Source organism: Scyliorhinus torazame, chromosome 19 (genome assembly GCF_047496885.1).
Source record: "Scyliorhinus torazame isolate Kashiwa2021f chromosome 19, sScyTor2.1, whole genome shotgun sequence".
NCBI classification, from domain to species: domain Eukaryota; kingdom Metazoa; phylum Chordata; class Chondrichthyes; order Carcharhiniformes; family Scyliorhinidae; genus Scyliorhinus; species Scyliorhinus torazame.
Window position 1 is genome coordinate 95,034,408 of NC_092725.1, and position 19,354 is coordinate 95,053,761.

Sequence of the window (19,354 nt, forward strand, 5' to 3'; positions counted from 1 at the left end):
GAGTCACATCATTCAATTTAAATACAAATATTTCATGGCTTTTTAAAAATCTGATTGGCATTTCCTTGTGAGCATGAAGCACATTCTTAAATTTCCTTTGTCCTGATCGTTTTTTCTGAACATTATTTAATTGCCTGTTTTTATAAGAAGTCCGATAGACCAGGTAGCAAGGAAGAGACTTCATGAATGGTCAGCAGCAAGATACCAGGGGACTTATTGCTACTATTGTAAACCTGCAGTTGCTACTATTGAAAACCTGCAGTGTATCATTGGTTCTATTCACAAATCTAGTTACTGGTTAATACGTCTGTTTAGCCTGAGTTTGTTTTCCAAAGTTGTGGAAAATTGCGAGGAAATGTGAAATAATTTGTAAGACAACAACAGGGTCCTTTAATGCAGCGCAAGTTTGGCAGATGAAGGCACAATGGTGGCCATGGGATGTCCGGGATTGGCTGAAGACAATCCAAAGCAGATATCAAGAGGAAAAGCTCAAACAAAGGCCACACTCCTGATTATACAGGATATACTCCTGGATTCTGTGCTGATGTCCTGACGGACTTGAATTTGAGTACCAACCTCATTGAATGTAGCTCTGGCCTTTTAACCTTACTGGTAGTGCCTGCAATCTTTCTTGCACTGAACTTCTCCTTACCATAAATTGAGGTAGATTTGATATTGATAGGGAATCTGCTGACATGGCTAGGTTAGCGGTGCTTGCCATCTGGTGAATCTGACTGGGGCATCCACCACTGTCTCGGGGAAAGTTCCGTCTAAACTCTGGTGCAGTGATTGGGAGCTGAACAATCAGTCTGCAGTCTGACCCAAAATTTGGACCTGCCCACCCAGTGGTTTGTTGGTAACTGGATAGGTTAATCTTGCACAGTGTTCATATATAAGAGTAGGCAATTCAGCTCTGCCATTTGATAAGACCATGTCAGATCCAATTGTCACCTCTGCTTTCCTGTCTGCTCCCATACCCTTTGACTCCCCTTTTAGTCAAGGACTATCTAACTCCACCTCAGTCGCTTTCTGGGGAGTGAAATATTTCTCTTCATCTCTATCTTAATTGGGAGACCCCTAATTTTAAACTGTGCCCCCTAGTTCTAGTGTCTCCCACAAGAGGAAGAATCCTGGCATCTACCCTGTCAAGTCCCCTCAAGATCTTGTATGTTTCAATAAGATTACCTCTCGTTCTTCTAAACACCAATCTATACAGGTTGAATCTCTCCTCATAACCCCTTCATCCCAGGAATTAGTCAAGTAAACATTCTCTAAACAGCTCCTAATGCAATTATACCCTTTCTTAAATGAGACCAAAACTGTATATAGTACTGAGATGTGGTCTTACCGATGCCCTGTAGGATTGTAGCAAAACATCCCTATTTTTATATTCCATCCCCCTTGTAATAAGGGCCACTTGCCTTCTTAATTACTAGCTGAACCAGCATACTAACATTTTGTGATACATGTTCTAGGACACCCAGATCTCTCTGTACCTCCGTAATCTCTCTCCATTTAAATAATATGCTGCTTTTCTACTCTAACTGCCAAAGTGGACATGTTCATATTTTCCCATGCTACACTCCATCTGCCAAAAGTTTTGAAAGGCAGGGCGTTTGTGAGGCCACACCTGGAGTAGTGTGTGTGGCTTTTTGCCTCCTTACCTAATGCAGAGCAGGCATCCCGAGGGGCAGTGCAACCAAGACTGCGTTCTTGTGATGAGGGAATCGTTCTATAAAGAGAGATTGTGTAACTATAGGCCTATGTTCCCTGACGTTTGGAGGAAATCGAGGTGATGTCATTGAAACATGTTGAAGTGGCTTGGTCGGGCTGATGTTGAGAAAATATCGGCCACGGCTGGGGAATCTAGGATGCAGGATCACACTCGCAGGTTATGGGGTTGATCATTTAGGACTGAGATGGGGAGAAATTTCTCCAATCCAAGAGTTATAAATCTTTGGTATTCTCTATCCCGGAGCGCTTGTGAGTGCTCAGTCATTGAGTATATTCAAGGCAGTGGTTGGTAGTAATCCAAATCCAGAAGGATGGGTGTGGCGGTAGAAGGTCAGCCATGATCTGATTGAATGGCAGAGCAGTGGCTCAAAGGGCCAAATGGCAGACCCTACTTATATATCCTTTGCTTTTTTGGGGGGGGAAATGGGCATCACTGGCTAGGCCAGCATTTTTATTGCCCATTTCTAATTGCCCTTGAGAAGGTGGTGGTGAGCTGCCTTCTTGAACTGCTGCTGTTCAGGTGGTGTAGGCACATCCACAGTGCTGTTAGGGAGGGAGTGCCAGGATTTTGACCCAGCGACATTGAAGGAACTGCAATATATTTCCAAGACAGGATGGTGTGTGGCTCAAAGGGGAACTTGCAGGTGATGGTGTTCCCATGTATCTGCTGCCCTTGTCTTTCTAGATGGTAGTGGTCATGGTTTTGGGAGGTGCTGTCGAAGAAGCCTTTGTGAGCATCTTTATTCGCTCATGGGATGTGGGCGTCGCCGGCTAGACCAGTATTTATTGCCCATCCCTAACCACCCTTATTTGGTGGGCATTTTAAGAGTGAACCACATTGCTGTGGGTCTGGAGTCATATGTAGGCCAGACCAGGTATGAACAGCAGATTTCCTTCCCTAAAGGATATTAGTGAAACAACTGGGTTTTTACGACAATTGGCAATGGTTTCATGGTCATCATTAGATTTTTTAATCCCAGATTTTTATTGAATTCTAATTCTGCTGTGATGGGATTCCAACCTGGGTCTCTAGAATATTAGTCGTCTAGCCCAGCGACAATACCACTATGCCGCAATCTTCCCTGTTGCTGCATTGCATATTGTAAATGATGCACACTGCTGTCAATGTGCATCTGTGATGGAGGGGGGTCAATGTTTAAGATGGTGAACGGGATGCCAATCGTGTGTGCGTGCGCGTGCGCGGAGGGGGGAGTGTGCGTGTGCGTGCGCGTGTGCGGAGGGGGGAGTGTGCGTGTGCGGAGGGGGGAGTGTGCGTGTGCGTGTGTGTGGAGGGGGGAGTGTGTGTGTGTGTGTGTGTGTGTGTGTGTGTGTGTGTGTGGAGGGGGGAGTGTGTGTGTGTGTGTGGAGGGGGGGAGTGTGTGTGTGTGTGTGGAGGGGGGAGTGTGCGTGTGTGTGTGTGGAGGGGGGAGTGTGCGTGTGTGTGTGTGTGTGTGTGTGGGGAGGGGGGAGTGTGTGTGTGTGTGTGTGTGTGTGTGTGTGTGTGTGTGTGTGTGTGTGTGTGTGTGTGTGTGTGTGTGTGTGTGTGTGTGTGTGTGTGTGTAGGGGGGGGTGTGTGTGTGGGTGGAGGGGGGAGTGTGTGTGTGTGGGTGGAGGGGGGAGTGTGTGTGTGTGTGTGTGTGGAGGGGGGAGTGTGTGTGTGTGTGTGGGTGGAGGGGGGAGTGTGTGGGTGGAGGGGGGAGTGTGTGTGTGTGTGTGTGTGTGTGTGTGGGTGGAGGGGGGAGTGTGTGTGGGTGGAGGGGGGAGTGTATGTGTGTGTGTGTGTGTGTGTGTGTGGGTGGAGGGGGGAGTGTGTGTGTGTGTGGGTGGAGGGGTGTGTGTGTGTGGGTGGAGGGGTGTGTGTGTGTGTGTGTGTGTGTGGGTGGAGGGGGGAGTGTGTGTGTGTGTGGGTGGAGGGGGGAGTGTGTGTGTGTGTGTGTGTGTGTGTGGGTGGAGGGGGGAGTGTGTGTGTGTGGGTGGAGGGGGGAGTGTGTGTGTGTGTGTGGAGGGGGGAGTGTGTGTGTGTGTGTGGGTGGAGGGGGGAGTGTGTGTGTGTGTGTGTGTGTGTGTGTGTGTGTGTGTGGGTGGAGGGGGGAGTGTGTGTGTGTGTGTGTGTGTGTGGAGGGGGGAGTGTGTGTGTGTGTGGGTGGGTGGAGGGGGGAGTGTGTGTGTGTGTGGGTGGAGGGGGGAGTGTGTGTGTGTGTGTGGGTGGGTGGAGGGGGGAGTGTGTGTGTGTGTGTGTGTGGGTGGGTGGAGGGGGGAGTGTGTGTGTGTGTGTGGGTGGGTGGAGGGGGGAGTGTGTGTGTGTGGGTGGAGGGGGGAGTGTGTGTGTGGGGTGTGTGTGGGGTGTGTGTGGGGTGTGTGTGGGGAGTGTGTGGGGGAGTGTGTGGGGGAGTGTGTGGGGGAGTGTGTGGGGGAGTGTGTGGGGGAGTGTGTGGGGGAGTGTGTGGGGGAGTGTGTGGGGGAGTGTGTGGGGGAGTGTGTGGGGGAGGGTGGAGGGGGGAGTGTGTGTGTGTGTGTGTGGGGTGTGTGTGTGGGGTGTGTGTGTGGGGTGTGTGTGTGGGGGGTGGTGTGTTGGTGTGTGGAGGGGGGGTGTGGTGGTGTGTTGGTGTGTGGAGGGGGGGGTGTGGTGGTGTGTTGGTGTGTGGAGGGGGGGGGTGTGTTGGTGTGTGGAGGGGGGGGGTGTGGTGGTGTGTTGGTGTGTGGAGGGGGGGTCTGGTGGTGTGTTGGTGTGTGGAGGGGGGGGTGTGGTGGTGTGTTGGTGTGTGGAGGGGGGGGGTGTGGTGGTGTGTTGGTGTGTGGAGGGGGGGGTGTGGTGGTATGTTGGTGTGTGGAGGGGGGGGTGTGGTGGTGTGTTGGTGTGTGGAGGGGGGGGTGTGGTGGTGTGTTGGTGTGTGGAGGGGGGGGTGTGGTGGTGTGTTGGTGTGTGGAGGGGGGGGGTGTGGTGGTGTGTTGGTGTGTGGAGGGGGGGTGTGGTGGTGTGTTGGTGTGTGGAGGGGGGGTGTGGTGGTGTGTTGGTGTGTGGAGGGGGGGGGTGTGGTGGTGTGTTGGTGTGTGGAGGGGGGGGTGTGGTGGTGTATTGGTGGGTGGAGGGGGGGGGTGTGGTGGTGTGTTGGTGGGTGGAGGGGGGGGTGTGGTGGTGTGTTGGTGTGTGGAGGGGGGGGTGTTGTGTGTGGTGTGTGGAGTGTTGTGTGTGGAGTGTTGTGTGTGGAGTGTTGTGTGTGGAGTGTTGTGTGTGGTGTGTGGAGGGGGGGGTGTTGTGTGTTGTGTGTGGAGTGTTGTGTGTGGAGGGGGGGGGTGTTGTGTGTTGTGTGTGGAGGGGGGGGTGTTGTGTGTTGTGTGTTGTGTGTGGAGGGGGGGGTGTTGTGTGTTGTGTGTGGAGGGGGGGGTGTTGTGTGTTGTGTGTGGAGGGGGGTGTTGTGTGTTGTGTGTGGAGGGGGGGGTGTTGTGTGTTGTGTGTGGTGTTGTGTGTGGAGGGGGGGGGTGTTGTGTGTTGTGTGTTGTGTGTGGAGGGGGGGGGTGTTGTGTGTTGTGTGGAGGGGGGGGTGTTGTGTGTTGTGTGTTGTGTGTGGAGGGGGGGGTGTTGTGTGTTGTGTGTTGTGTGTGGAGGGGGGGGTGTTGTGTGTTGTGTGTTGTGTGTGGAGGGGGGGGTGTTGTGTGTGGAGGGGGGGGTGTTGTGTGTTGTGTGTTGTGTGTGGAGGGGGGGGGTGTTGTGTGTTGTGTGTTGTGTGTGGAGGGGGGGTGTTGTGTGTTGTGTGTGGAGGGGGGGGTGTTGTGTGTTGTGTGTGGAGGGGGGGGGTGTTGTGTGTTGTGTGTGGAGGGGGGGGTGTTGTGTGTTGTGTGTTGTGTGTGGAGGGGGGGGGTGTTGTGTGTTGTGTGTGGAGGGGGGGTGTTGTGTGTTGTGTGTGGAGGGGGGGGGTGTTGTTTGTTGTGTGTTGTGTGTGGAGGGGGGGTGTTGTGTGTTGTGTGTTGTGTGTGGAGGGGGGGGGGGGTTGTGTGTTGTGTGTGGAGGGGCGGGTGTTGTGTGTTGTGTGTGGAGGGGGGGTGTTGTGTGTTGTGTGTGGAGGGGGGGGTGTTGTGTGTTGTGTGTGGAGGGGGGGGGGTGTTGTGTGTTGTGTGTTGTGTGTGGAGGGGGGGTGTTGTGTGTGGAGGGGGGGTGTTGTGTGTTGTGTGTGGAGGGGGGGGTGTTGTGTGTTGTGTGTGGAGGGGGGGTGTTGTGTGTTGTGTGTGGAGGGGGGTGTGTTGTGTGTTGTGTGTTGTGTGTTGTGTGTTGTGTGTTGTGTGTTGTGTGTTGTGTGTTGTGTGTTGTGTGTGGAGGGGGGGGCTGTTGTGTGTTGTGTGTGGAGGGGGGGTGTTGTGTGTTGTGTGTGGAGGGGGGGGGTGTTGTGTGTTGTGTGTTGTGTGTGGAGGGGGGGGGTGTTGTGTGTTGTGTGTGGAGGGGGGGGTGTTGTGTGTTGTGTGTTGTGTGTGGAGGGGGGGGTGTTGTGTGTTGTGTGTGGAGGGGGGGTGTTGTGTGTTGTGTGTGGAGGGGGGGGGTGTTGTGTGTTGTGTGTTGTGTGTGGAGGGGGGGGTGTTGTGTGTTGTGTGTGGAGGGGGGGTGTTGTGTGTTGTGTGTGGAGGGGGGGGGTGTTGTATGTTGTGTGTGGAGGGGCGGGTGTTGTGTGTTGTGTGTTGTGTGTGGAGGGGGGGGTGTTGTGTGTTGTGTGTGGAGGGGGGGGGTGTTGTGTGTTGTGTGTGGAGGGGGGGGTGTTGTGTGTTGTGTGTGGAGGGGGGGTGTTGTGTGTTGTGTGTGGAGGGGGGGGTGTTGTGTGTTGTGTGTGGAGGGGGGGGTGTTGTGTGTTGTGTGTGGAGGGGGGGGTGTTGTGTGTTGTGTGTTGTGTGTGGAGGGGGGGGTGTTGTGTGTTGTGTGTTGTGTGTGGAGGGGGGGGTGTTGTGTGTTGTGTGTTGTGTGTGGAGGGGGGGGTGTTGTGTGTTGTGTGTTGTGTGTGGAGGGGGGGGTGTTGTGTGTTGTGTGTGGAGGGGGGGGGGTGTTGTGTGTTGTGTGTGGAGGGGGGGGGTGTTGTGTGTTGTGTGTGGAGGGGGGGGGTGTTGTGTGTGGAGGGGGGGTGTTGTGTGTTGTGTGTTGTGTGTAGAGGGGGGGGTGTTGTGTGTTGTGTGTGGAGGGGGGGGGGTGTTGGGTGTTGTGTGTTGTGTGTTGTGTGTGGAGGGGGGGGTGTTGTGTGTTGTGTGGGGAGGCGGGGGTGTTGTGTGTTGTGTGGGGAGGGGGGGTGTTGTGTGGGGAGGCGGGGGTGTTGTGTGTTGTGTGGGGAGGGGGGGGTGTTGTGTGTTGTGTGGGGAGGGGGGGGTGTTGTGTGTTGTGTGGGGAGGGGGGGGTGTTGTGTGTTGTGTGGGGAGGGGGGGTGTTGTGTGGGGAGGGGGGGGGTGTTGTGTGTTGTGTGTTGTGTGGGGAGGGGGGGGTGTTGTGTGTTGTGTGGGGAGGGGGGGGTGTTGTGTGTTGTGTGGGGAGGGGGGGGGTGTTGTGTGTTGTGTGGGGAGGGGGGGGGGTTGTGTGTTGTGTGTTGTGTGGGGAGGGGGGGTGTTGTGTGTTGTGTGTTGTGTGGGGAGGGGGGGTGTTGTGTGTTGTGTGTTGTGTGGGAAGGGGGGGTGTTGTGTGTTGTGTGTTGTGTGGGGAGGGGGGGTGTTGTGTGTTGTGTGTTGTGTGGGGAGGGGGGGTGTTGTGTGTTGTGTGTTGTGTGGGGAGGGGGGGTGTTGTGTGTTGTGTGGGGAGGGGGGGTGTTGTGTGTTGTGTGTTGTGTGGGGAGGGGGGGTGTTGTGTGTTGTGTGGGGAGGGGGGGTGTTGTGTGTTGTGTGGGGAGGGGGGGTGTTGTGTGGGGAGGGGGTGGGGGGTGTTGTGTGTTGTATGTTGTGTGGGGAGGGGGGGGTGTTGTGTGTTGTGTGGGGAGGGGGGGTGTTGTGTGTTGTGTGTTGTGTGTTGTGTGTTGGGAGGGGGGGGTGTTGTGTGTTGTGTGTTGTGTGGGGAGGGGGGGGGTGTTGTGTGTTGTGTGTTGTGTGGGGAGGGGGGGGGGGTGTTGTGTGTTGTGTGTTGTGTGGGGAGGGGGTGGTGTTGTGTGTTGTGTGGGGAGGGGGGGGGTGTTGTGTGTTGTGTGTTGTGTGTTGTGTGGGGAGGGGGGGGTGTTGTGTGTTGTGTGTTGTGTGGGGAGGGGGGGGTGTTGTGTGTTGTGTGGGGAGGGGGGGGTGTTGTGTGTTGTGTGGGGAGGGGGGGTGTTGTGTGTTGTGTGTTGTGTGGGGAGGGGGGGGTGTTGTGTGTTGTGTGTTGTGTGGGGAGGGGGGGGGTGTTGTGTGTTGTGGGGAGGGGGGGGTGTTGTGTGTTGTGGGGGGGGTGTTGTGTGTTGTGTGTTGTGTGGGGAGGGGGGGGTGTTGTGTGTTGTGTGTTGTGTGGGGAGGGGGGGGGGTGTTGTGTGTTGTGTGGGGAGGGGGGGGGTGTTGTGTGTTGTGTGGGGAGGGGGGGTTTTGTGTGTTGTGTGGGGAGGGGGGGTGTTGTGTGTTGTGTGGGGAGGGGGGGTGTGTGTGGAGTGGGGAGGGGTGGGTGTGTGGAGTGGGGAGGGGGGGGATTGTGTGGAGTGGGGAGGGGGCGGTGTGTGGAGTGGGGAGGGGGCGGTGTGTTGAGTGGGGAGGGGGGGGTGTGTGTGGAGTGGGGAGGGGTGGGTGTGTGGAGTGGGGGGGGTGTGTGTGGAGTGGGGAGGGGGGGGATGTGGGGATGGGGGGGGTGTGTGGAGTGGGGAGGGGGGGGGGTGTGTGGAGTGGGGAGGGGGGGGGGTGTGTGGAGTGGGGAGGGGGGGGGTGTGTGGAGTGGGGAGGGGGCGGTGTGTGGAGTGGGGAGGGGGCGGGTGTGTGGAGTGGGGGGGGGGGGTGTGTGGAGTGGGGAGGGGGGGGTGGAGTGGGGAGGGGGGGGGGTTTGGTCCTGCAATACACAATACAGCATGCATGGTTAGACACGCAGACGGGGATCGCTGATATGGGGAAAAGGAGGGCAGGCCATGGGGGGTCTCACTTGGTGGTGCGCCCCGGACCTCGGTTCCGCATGCAAGTTCCAGGGCCCTCTCTTCATGAACGGTGAGTGGTCGCACTTCAGCTGGACCCCCTCCGGTCCTCCCACGCTCTCTGTTGTTGTGAGCGCGCTTCTCCTATGCGGGGTGGGTGGGTGGCAGGGATAAAGGGCAGCAATATACATGCAGGCCAGTGGTTGTGTGTATATTGGCAGAGGTGCACAACCCATCCTGCCACTGCAGCCTCATGGGTGGGTGCAGCCATGTCAGTTGCACCTCGGGCTGTGCCGCACATCGGGGGGGGGGACTCACCCTGGTTGCCCTAACTGCCCTGACAAGGTCGTTGACCTTGTGGCACTGGGCGCCTGTCCTTCCTGTCACGGCCACAGCTCTGAATTCTTCTGCCACCTCCCTCCACAGGTGCCGGCTGAGGCGTGGAGCGACCCTGTGGCTGTGTCAGGGGTACAGGGCCTCCCTCCTCTGCTCCACTGCGTCCAGGAGCGCCTCGATGTCCCGCTCCTGGAAACTCGGCGCTGCGCGGCGGGCGGCCATTTTGACAGGTCTCCGGGGGGGGGGGGGGGGCGTCTTTTGTGCTGCGACGCCGCGCATCCGTGATGAGTGACGCCGTCGTGAATGGCGTCATGCCGCTGCTAGCCCATTCCAGGCTGAAGAATTTGCGCCATTTCGGGGGGCCGACGCTGGTGTGATTTGTGCCGTTTTTGGCGGTGGGTTCTGGCCATCGTGCCGATTATCGGAGAATCCCGCCCCTTGTGTCTCTGGGTTGGAGTTATACTTCCACCTTGTACTCGTGACAGAATGACGGCTCGGAAAAAGATCGATCGTCCATTGTTTGTTTCTGAGATGGAGCTAGCTCCTTAACTTGACTCTCTGCTCCATTCTTACTTCCCATGTCCTTTTTTATAATCATCTTTCTTGAAATATTGAACTGATTCCCTTTGAGCTGATGTTGTAGCCTCTGCCTCAATGCCCCTCTCTGCTCCATTCTTACTTCCCGTGTCCTTTTTTATAATCATCTTTCTTGAAATATTGAACTGATTCCCTTTGAGCTGATGTTGTAGCCTCTGCCTCAATGCCCCCCAGAACATTTCATGTTCTATATGTCCTCCATGTTAAAATATGCCTGTGTTCCTCCTTTGTTCTTTGACTGGTAATATCTGTGCACCCCTCATTACCAACTCGCCAGTCATTGAAGGCAGTCTGTCATTGATGTGCAAGGTCATCAACAGGATGAACAATGACTCCCTTTAAGATTCTTCATGATTCCTGATATAAAAACCTCAAACATTTTAGGCCTTCATTTGTACACAGGAGGTAGACAATGAAAGAATGCACTGCAGCTTTTCCAAAGTTCTGATGTCTCTCTGAAGGTGGAGTTCCCACTACTGAATGTGAAATTGGATAACTAGTTGAGCGATATCTCTCTATATGCAGATTAAGAATACTGGATGGGGTGAAATGCGGTTTGGAAGGATGAGCAGAAATTGATATTGCCGAGTATTAACCTTGCTCTTTCCAATGTTTACTTGCAGATGTTGCATGGTAAACATGTGATGGTGCGTGTGGGAGGTGGCTGGGACACACTACAGGGCTTTCTCCTGAAACATGACCCTTGTCGAGTGCTGCACTTCACCATGTTGGAGGAGAAGATCATGGCTTTCGAGAAGGGCATCTCTCCGGATTGCACCGATGCCTCTAACTTCCCGGCAAAAACTCCCAAGCCGCCAACTGCAAACCTGCAATCCTCTATCAAGATGACACCATGCCATGGATCTCCTCACGGGCCACCGTGGTCTGCGTCCAAGGTGACCCATGCTCACTGCAAGTGTACCTCCTCTCCAGGGCAGCCATCTAAATCAGAATCTCGGCCAGCAACTGCTGAGGGCAAGCTTTTGTCTCGCGTGACGCCAAGCTCATCTTCCAGGGCTCCTAAGTGTCCTGCACCACGGTCACATCCTTCCTCTAAACATCCACCATCTCCAGCAAAGCAATCCTGCCTCCCCAAACGTGTGGCACAGCTCAGGACCAAGGAGGCGCAGCCCTCTCCCAAACATCCCCGAACCCCTTCAAAGGCTCCAAATGGACTTCTTCAAAGACCTCCAGGCAAATGCCCGCCAAATCCAGACACCGCATCCACATTGACTCCTCAGTTCCCCATCGAGGCTATTCCATTTTCTGCTACTCCGCTAGTGTCTCGCTCACTGCAATCCCCAGGGAAACGCTTGCAGCCCGCTGGTCTGACATATCCGTTGGCCCCCAAGAGGCCACTCACGCCGGCCAGAGGTCTCCAGGCCCCCCTCCCTAACTCCACTCTGGTTTCCCACAGGCTGAAATCCGCTCCGAAGAGCGTGCCTGTCGCGGCCAGGGACACCCCTCTTGCTGAGAAGATGCAGAAAGCATCCGCTATGACCCTTTCATCAAGCAGTAAGAAGTTACCTCGCGGCCCCATGTCTACTCCAAGGACTCCTTTAGCTGTGGTCAAACTGCCACAATCTGAGGCGACGACCCCACGCTCTCCACGGATACAGTCTTCCGTGGTCAAATCCACTCCTAAGGTGAAGGGCGAGACCCTTACTGTGAAACAGTCCCATTCAAATAATAAGAGCCCAAATGTGGTCTCACCTGGTCCCTTGAGAAACTTGGCTGCAAAATGCTGAAGTGAAGATAATGACTTGATCATGAGAAGAAGTAATGAATCTAGAATTAATGATAAAAATAGTTTTTAGGGTGGTGATGGGGCTGGTGCTGCTTTTGTAAGTGTGAATTCTTTTGGTTGAATCAAGTGCAAGATGGTTGTTGTGAGTCTTCACAGACAAGACATTGACTAGTCTGTGGAACATTAACCTATTGGTTTCTCAAATCTGGAATTTCCTTCCCTTTTCCCCCAACAACTGCCTGGTTATTTTGATTTTATAATTTTCTTGTTCGGTTTTGTGTTTCTTGAACAAAACCCAGTTTCAACTTTTTCTCATTCTCGATTTGATACTTTTTTCCTGGGGAGTGGGTCGTTTTTCTCTGAATCGACCACCTGTTATACCCATCGCCCAATTTTGCTTTTCGTGCTGGGATATGTACCAGAAGGTGGCTCCAATATCGGCATCTTTTTACCCCCTTTCCATCATCCCACCCACTCCCCTCTGCCCGCCCTCTCTTCCCTTCCCCCTCTGTCGTCTAAGTCAAAGAATTAATCATTTTGTCCTGGTTTATTTTAGAGCCAAGCTTCCAGCTGAAATTCCAGTGCAGAGCGGAATCGCCCTGTGCTAGTTCTTCATCTGGAACCCTCCACTTTCATTCATTTCCCAGCCCTTTCCCCACATTTTACGTTCTTTTTTAACTCCTCATCCAATTCCCTTTCAAATAATGTTGATATTTTGGCTTCTGTTGTCATTTATGGTGGAACAATCCTTGGTCTAACTAACTTGCAGGACTTGACACTCAACAATGATTCACGCCAAGTCCCATTGCACAATTACATTAACTGTGTTTAGCTAAGTTTGCAGATTATCCCACAGCTCTCTCGGTGGAAAATAAGTGTAAGTAGATTCCAGAATTGCATACAAGCAAAGAGGCTCCTGTTCATGAAATCTGTTGGTTGGCAATAGCAGTAGTGTCCATTGACATGAAACCATACTCCCTGTGCGGTTTGATATATTTTCCCTCTTTGCTGGATTTCTGTTGACTGGATGGATGACACTTGAGTTTTAGTTATGGCATTTGCCACTGTCAGATAAAATATAATCAATGTCTGGAATGTGTGAGGGGAGTGCGGGGGAGCTGGGTAGAGACCGAGGGGGATTTACTGTCTAAGGTTCCTCTCCCTGACATCTTCAGTGACCCACCCTGATTGAAAGCCACATGAGCAGATATTGGGTTTAAGGACAGGATGCTTGCCACATGTGAGCTCTGCACCCGCGCAAATGTGAGAGGAAGGGTCACCTGAACAAGATGGCAGAGGGACGTGAAGTCGCAGTCTCTCGGGAGCGAATGGTTTCAAGAGACTAAAGAGACAACTGAGAGAATAAAGTATACTTCATAAATGTATGGAGCTCCCTCATTTTTCTCCTCCCAGTATCTCTGACGAGGGTTATTTTTATTTAATGGTCATGACAAGTTGTACTAGTAAAATTGACACTAATTGTTGGATGCACTTCTGGATGTAGCTACAATGTTTTGACTAAATCCAAAGAGTTATTTTCTGCTCCTGATTGTTGTTGTTACTCATCTTCCAGATCTTTGCATTCACGGCAATGAATAATTTAATTCAGTCTTACTTTCGTATCCTAACTGGTGCTAAATTATCTCCTCTTTTGGAAAACTATGCTATTTTTAACATGTTGCAGCATTGCAGATAAATGAGTTCTAATATTTTTAGCAAGCTTGAGCTGGTTAGTTCCTCCGAAGCTGCACCAAGTTGCGACATTCCTATTCCGTTTGCAGTTAAATGCAAATTGCAGATGGTCGTGTAAGCTTGCCAACTTGATGTCGTGTGGGTCAGATGTTTCAGTCCAATGAACAATGGCTATTGATGCATATGTCCTTGATCAGGGAGGAAAATAAAGTCTCCCGTGATGCTACTGTCTTTTGGGGTGCAATCAAATTAATCTTTTCAATCTCACCTTGTGATTAACATTTCTATCATGACCATTGACACCAACTGAGAGCCCAGTTTTCTCTCTCACTCTCTCTCTCTCTCTCTCTCTCTCTCCCCCTCTCTCTCCTTTCCCCCCTCCAAATTGACTGCAACAAATTGATTTTGTAGGTGTGATGCTAACGAACCGCCTGACTGTTGCCATTACAATTGCAAAACTAACAGCAGCTTCTGGAGTCCACATATACACAATTAAATGCAGAAATCTGAAGTTGCTGTCAGTGATTCTTTAGAGAAATGCAGACAGTAGCACTTAGACATAACTGAACCGATGAAAAGCTTCTCGTTTTACACTGTAATATCGCTCTTAACCCATTCCCCTCCCTCTTCTGAGAATGCTATCTCTGTTAATGAGATGTAAATGGGTTTTTTGTGACATGCTAAATCATTACTGCTGAATAACACCTCTGACCCAGAAAAACTAATATATTTGTATAATGTTTGATGTTTTCATTACAATTCTAACATGTTTAATCTTATTGAGTTTATGATATTTCAGTTATTGTGTGACTCAATTTTTATTTTATTCTCTTTATCCTTCATTTTATTAATAGATTATAATCCGTGCATTTTACTTCCTGATTTGCTGTCTGTGAAAATACTTTAATGTCATTGGTGCTTACATGATAAAATCTCCTACTTTATGCTTGTCGATTCCCTTCATTTGGCACTAGATTCAAATTAATGTTAGTAAAGGGGAAATCCACACCACAAGAAATCATTAGATCTTTGAAGTCTGCACCAAGAATGATGCTTCACGCTTGGTGGCAGAATCCAGGCCTTTATCTTAGCAAAAAAAAAAAGCAATGGCTTATCTCAAAGATTTTGTTCTTTCCTTAAAAACAGAGAAGGTTGGAAAATAATAGAAATTCTTTAAAGATTGCAATTAAAAGAAGGGATGTTTCCCATTTTTCAGATACTGCCTTGTATTCTGCCCAGCAGCTAGAAATGGGTGCAAAACTGAGGCATACATGGATTTTTAAAAATAACAATTAAGATTTGGTGCTGTCAAGTTCTTTGGTTTTGCACACCATGTGCCAAGGAATCTGGGGATGTTGACAATCTATAGTGCAATATATTCATCACCATTTTTGATGGTACCATTGATTGTTTAGGTTGGGTGATGTTCAAATAATAATGACTTATCAGACAATCCTAAAGGAATACTGTATTCAAAATTCTCATGGTCAATTAATGGTTCTGTTGCAATTTTTATTATTCCAGAACTGTCACTGTGTGTTCTGATGTATTTACTGTTGATTTGTTTCTGAGTATATGACACTACAGTGAGCATTTATCTTCAAAGTGCTTCATTAGGTGAAGCATCTGTTACTGATGTTTTCAGCAATTTTCTCTATTGGATCTCAATGGATTGGGGGGAAAAGAAGGCACTTTATAATCTCTCGCTTGCATTTATGTTTATGTATTTAAGTTTGTGTGATTAAAGGCAGATGTTATGATGCTCTCCTGATGATCCAATGAGGGAATTGGCTTATGTATCAAATAGACGGTTGACCTTTGGTCTTACCAGAGGGTGGTTTGGGAGAATATGGAATGGCCCAAGCTTTTTGGAGGTGAGGGACAGAAGTTATTTAACAAAGGGGAAAAGAAGCGCTAACTCCTATAGTTTTTAAACATGCTGTAATTCATCTTGGGCAGTAGCATAGGGCAAGAGGCAATTGGCAGCTTGTCTTAGACCCTACCCACTTTCCTTCAATGACTTAAATGGTTAAGAAGTTCAGGTAAAGTGCAAATTGAGTTCTCAATTGGCTGATTGAATTTCATGTAGCCCGCTGCATGCTTCCTCCCAAGGTCGATTTCTCCCCGTTTCAATTTCAGGAAGCGTTTGTAAAAAGCTGCTTGATTCAATGTTAAGAATTTTACAATAAGCTCAAAGATGTTTTGTTGGATCTTCTTCCTAGCTAAAACCAAGAGCTGTGTCATGGGCAGTTTGACCGGCCCAAACCCCATGGCTGTCCCATGCCTTGTCACTTGCATTCAGACGCCAGCAGTGTAGTGCCATGCCACCATTTGCAATTACTTTCGAAATGCACAAAATAGACCATCACCCCAGTACCACTTTAAACATTTGCACAATATGCAAGTGCTTATAATTGTGGGTGAATGGGTTGCCATTGCTTGTTTGTGAATTGGAATATGTAGGTAAATTACTTACCAAAAGGTTTGCGGATTTAGAGACATTTTGGTACTGGGAAAATCCGTTTATTTTATTTTGGGGGGGGGGAGGGGGGTTGCTGTGAAGTTTTCAGTCCCTAAGCAGTTTGTAGCAGCGAAGACTTGTTAAAGTTGCACAAGTTCTGCCATCACTGCATAAGATGGGGGCACGATAGCACAGTGGTTAGCACTGTTGATTCACAGCGCCAGGGACCCGGGTTCGATTCCCAGTCTGGGTCACTGTTTGTGAGGAGCCTGCACGGTCTCCCCAGCCTGCGTGGGTTTCCTCCCACAAGTCCTGAAAGACAAGCTGTTAGGTGAATTGGATATTCTGAATTCTCCATCAGTGAACCCGAACAGGCACCGGAATGTGGCGACCAGGGGACTTTCACAGTAACTTCATTGCAATGTTATGTAAGACTACTTGTGACATTAATAAAGATTATTATTATTAAATATGGAACAACAAACTGGTCATGGGAATTCCATCTGTTCATGAGTAGGTGAATGTAACCCACCTCATGGCAGCATGGGGCATGTGTAGAGCACCTGCACGTGGGTGTGATAATCATTGGACAGCACATGCTATACACTTGTGCCACAGAAAAGGCTCCAGTGCATTTTAGCTTTGTGTTACAATATTGAGAAAAGGCCATTCAGCCCCTCAGCACTATTCTGTCATTCAGTTATATCATAGCTGATAAGTACCTCAAATTCATTTACCCACCTTTACTCCCAATCCCTTGATACACCGACCCAACAAAAATATATCCATTTCATTTTGGACGATTGTTGAACCCCTCCGCCAGCCCTCTCCAGATTTCTGCTGCCCTTTCTGTGAAAAAGTGTTTCCTGATTGCTTTGCTGAACGTTCTAGCTCTAATTTCAGTATTATGCCAGTATGCTGGATTCCTTGCACCAGATTGAAAGAGTTTCTCTGTAGTTACTGAATCAGTTCCTTTTATTCTTTTAAACACCTCAATCACATCATCCTTCAGCCTCGGAGTATAAGCCAAGTTTATGCAACCTGCACTCGTAATTTTATATCAAAGAAAAAGGTGGCATTTGCTTAGCATCCGATCACTGGCTAGATTTGCCAAGTTACTTTATAGCTAATTAATTATATAATTTAGTGTTTGAAGAGCAGCTATTGCTATGTAGGAAAATGTATAATTTAAACTTGAATATCTAGGTACTCACAACACTGAAATCCAACCTTTAGAGGACATTGCATCTCTTAATGGTTGACCTTTGAATATTGTTGACTTATGTTACTTGTGGGGGGGGGGGGGGGGGGGGCATGCTGTGGGTTACTTTCTTTGTCAATCATTTGCTGTGTGCAACAAGTGTTTGCTTTTCAGGTCAGTTGAGGGAACCATTGAGCTCATGGTGACATTTGGGAGGTCAGTGGCGGTTCGAGGCACTGCTTTCCTGGGGAATAGAAACTGGAACAAAACAAAAGGACTCTTGGGGCTACTGACCTTCCCCTTATGGGTCAAAACAACTTTAGAGAACTACCTGCCTTGAAATAAAAAATCAGTCATGGAGGCGAGAAATGGTAATGCTGTTAGAAGCTGGAGATGCCGAGGTTCCTTCATGCTTCTGGTGTGGGGTGCTTTGCACCAACTTACTATTCTAATAACCTTCAAACTGGAAATGTGACTTTATAAAATGTACCTCTGTGTTAAAAGATTTGATATCAAACTGATAAAAGCATCTTAAAGATGGTGATTGGAATATGCTGAATGAAATAGAAGTTCTGTTTGAAAATTTGTACCTAGCACTCTGATATAAAACACACCGTTAACCCATAGTTGTAAAACAGAGTCAGCTGGGTACAGAGTCCAGGTTGGGTTCGATATCTTGCACTTAATCTCAGCTCGGTTCATTTGGGTTTCTTAAGCAGCTCAAATGATATTTGGTATTAAATAGGAATTTGCTGTATAGTTTTACCAATGGGGAATTAGCACACCTCCATTAAGGAAAGAAGTTATTCCAGATAACAACGTTTGCTTTGATTGCACTTTTCTGATGTTGCATACTGTCCTGTGCCTGTTTTAATAAAACATACCATGTTTTATTATTAATCTGAATTGTGGTCACTTGAGTGATGTTCGCTTGAATTGTTGGGGTTGATGTGGGCTGTCAACTATGCGGAGGTGACCCAACCCGTTGTCTGTTCTCCTAACTGGAGAGGGTGTCATGGGGCGATATTCTCCCACAATTGGCGGAATGGCCCGCCGCCAAGAACGGTACGAACCACTCCGGCGTCGGTCCAACCGGAACTTGCGGAATCCTCCGCGCTTCCTGGGGGCTAGGCCGGCGCAGGAGGGGTTGGCACCGCACCAACCGGCGGCGAAGGGCCGGCGCGAGATGGCGCATGTGCAGAACCGCCGCCGTGGTCCTGCGTGCAGACCGGCCAGCGTGTTCCTGCGCATGTGCAGGGGGGTTCTCCGCGCCGGCCATGGCGGAGCCCTACAGAGGCCGGTGCGGAAGGAAGGAGTGCCCCCACGGTACAGGCCCGCCCACAGATCGGTGGGCCCCGATCGCGGGCCAGGCTACTGTGCCCCCCATCCCCGAGGACCCCACTAGACTACCTACCAGCCAGGTCCTGCCGTGGGGGGCCATGTCCATTTCACACCGGCCAGGAACTGACGGCCGCTCGGCCCATCGGGGCCCGGAGAATTGGTGGGGGGGGCCGCTGCCAATGGCCCCCAACCGGCATGGCGTATACCCCGGCCCCGCCTGAAAACCGGCGCCGGAGAGTACGGTGGAGCGGAATTCACCCCCCCCCCGAGATTCTCTGACCCGGAAGGGGGGGGCGGTGGTCGGAGAATCACGCCCATGATTCTTGGGCATCAGGCTCGTTTATATCAGGCATCACAGTGCAACTCTTGGATTAGGCTGCTCAATAGCCGGCCACCACGGGTGGCTCCAAGTTAAGTTACCAGGAGGAGATTATGGAAAGGGGGGGGGGGGGTTGTGGAGGAGTGAAAGAGTGCAGGAAGTGTGTTTGGTAGCAACATGGAGCAGGCGGTGGAAGTATTACACTGGTCAGATAAATGAAGTAGACTCTGGATCTGCTAGGTGAAAAAAGCAATTGAAATAGTTCCCAATGAAATTTCATTTCATCAGCAAGGCATCCACTGCTTTAATGGGAAGGAAACTAGGCCAGAAGGGAAATGAATGTTTCACATCTCTGACAGTAACTCTAGTATAGCTGGGACCACCTGAGTTCCCATAGAGACACATTTTACCTGGAATGAATTAATGAATTTAAAGAAGAATTCCCAGGGTGAGGACGAGTTCAGCCGGGGGAGGAGTTGAGGCAGAGAGTTGGGAGTATTTCAGGCAGGGAAGGGATGATGCTGAGAAATTGGGATTGGTACAATTGCTCTTCAAGATGGAAACAGATGACTCTCAAATTTTGACCATGATTTGACTGCATGTCTAATGGTGAAAAGTAGAGGATACAGACCAGAGCACGTGACATCAAATCTCAAAGACTTTCGAAGGAGCCTTCTCCAAGATCTGTCTAAGTTGGCCTTAAATATAGTCAATGACTCAGCGTCCATTGGTCACTGGGGAAGAGAATTTCAAAATTTATCAATCCTCTGAGCAAAGAAATTCCTCCTCTGCTTAAATCAGAGAAACCTTATTTTAAACTGTGCCCCTGAGTTCTAGATTCCCTGTGAGTGGAAACATCCTCTCATCATCTACCCTCTGAATCTTACAC

General features: G+C 50.4%; 1 protein-coding gene across 4 annotated transcripts in view; it reads left to right on the top strand.

The window, feature by feature from the left end:
- Positions 1-17,705, top strand: part of gas2l3 (growth arrest-specific 2 like 3) — a 61,935-nt gene extending 44,230 nt beyond the window's left edge. For all 4 annotated transcript variants that reach the window (XM_072484837.1, XM_072484836.1, XM_072484839.1 and 1 more), the window contains one exon: positions 10,328-17,705. In XM_072484837.1, coding sequence (XP_072340938.1) covers positions 10,328-11,452 — 1,125 coding nt within the window. In that variant the 3' untranslated portion in view covers positions 11,453-17,705. The remainder of the gene's footprint in view (positions 1-10,327) is intronic.
- Positions 17,706-19,354: the final 1,649 nt, after the last annotated feature.